This window comes from Nicotiana tomentosiformis, chromosome 6 (assembly GCF_000390325.3).
Source record: "Nicotiana tomentosiformis chromosome 6, ASM39032v3, whole genome shotgun sequence".
Lineage (NCBI taxonomy): Eukaryota > Viridiplantae > Streptophyta > Magnoliopsida > Solanales > Solanaceae > Nicotiana > Nicotiana tomentosiformis.
Genome location: NC_090817.1, coordinates 95,813,753 through 95,814,614, shown reverse-complemented (window position 1 = coordinate 95,814,614; position 862 = coordinate 95,813,753). Strand labels below are relative to the sequence as shown.

Here is an 862-nt window from a genome sequence, read left to right as displayed (position 1 = left end):
TCTCCTACTGATTGTTATCCGAAATTGCTTAAGTGTTGTGGTTGATTTTTTGTTATTTCATTACTTGATAATTTTTTTTTAGGTAGTAAATTAGTCAATTATCTATTTTGTGAGAAATCTCTTGAATCGATAAGTTATTTGAGATTGAATCAGTCAAAAGTTAATCATAAGTTTTTGTGGGAATGATACTCTACTCATTACTACGCCCGCTGAGAGGTTGTTTCGAGTGTGGTGACATAAGGCATATGGTGAGGGACTGTCCCAGGTTTAGGAGGGGTGCACAGATTCCACAAGGTCCACAGGGTTTAGAGGCAATGGTTGCTGCTCCAGTTGTTGCTCCACCTGTACCGCCAGCTAGGGGTGGAGGTCAAGCGGGTAGAGGTCATCTTAGAGGGGGAGGCCATGCCCGTTTCTCTATTTTTCGAGGTAGGACCGAGGTTGCTGCTTCAGATGCTGTCGTCACATGTATTGTTCCAGTACGGCATAAGGATGCTTCAGTTTTATTTGATCCGCATTTCATGTACTCATATGTCTCATCTTACTTTGCTTCCTTTTTAGATATATCTCGTAATTCTATGAGTGCACCTGTTTATGTGTCTACGCTTGTGGGAGATTCTATTATTGTAAACCGTGTCTATCGGTAGTGTTTGGTCACTATCGAGGGTTATGAGACCAGAGTTGACCTTCTGCTACTCAGTATGGTGGACTTCGACGTGATATTGGGCATGAATTAGTTTTCGCCCTATCATGCTATTCTGGCTTGTCAAGTCAAGACCGTAACATTGGATATGCCAGGTTTTGGAGTGGAGAGGTACATTGGATTATATTCCTATAGGGTTGTGTCCTTTATAAATACATATCA

General features: G+C 41.5%; 1 protein-coding gene across 1 annotated transcript; it reads left to right on the top strand.

Moving 5' to 3' along the window:
* Window positions 1-245: 245 nt before the first annotated feature.
* LOC138894448 (uncharacterized) lies at window positions 246-644 on the top strand. The gene has a single exon (XM_070179144.1). The coding sequence runs from the start codon at window positions 246-248 to the stop codon at window positions 642-644; it is 399 nt and encodes a 132-aa protein (XP_070035245.1).
* The last annotated feature ends 218 nt before the right edge of the window (window positions 645-862 follow it).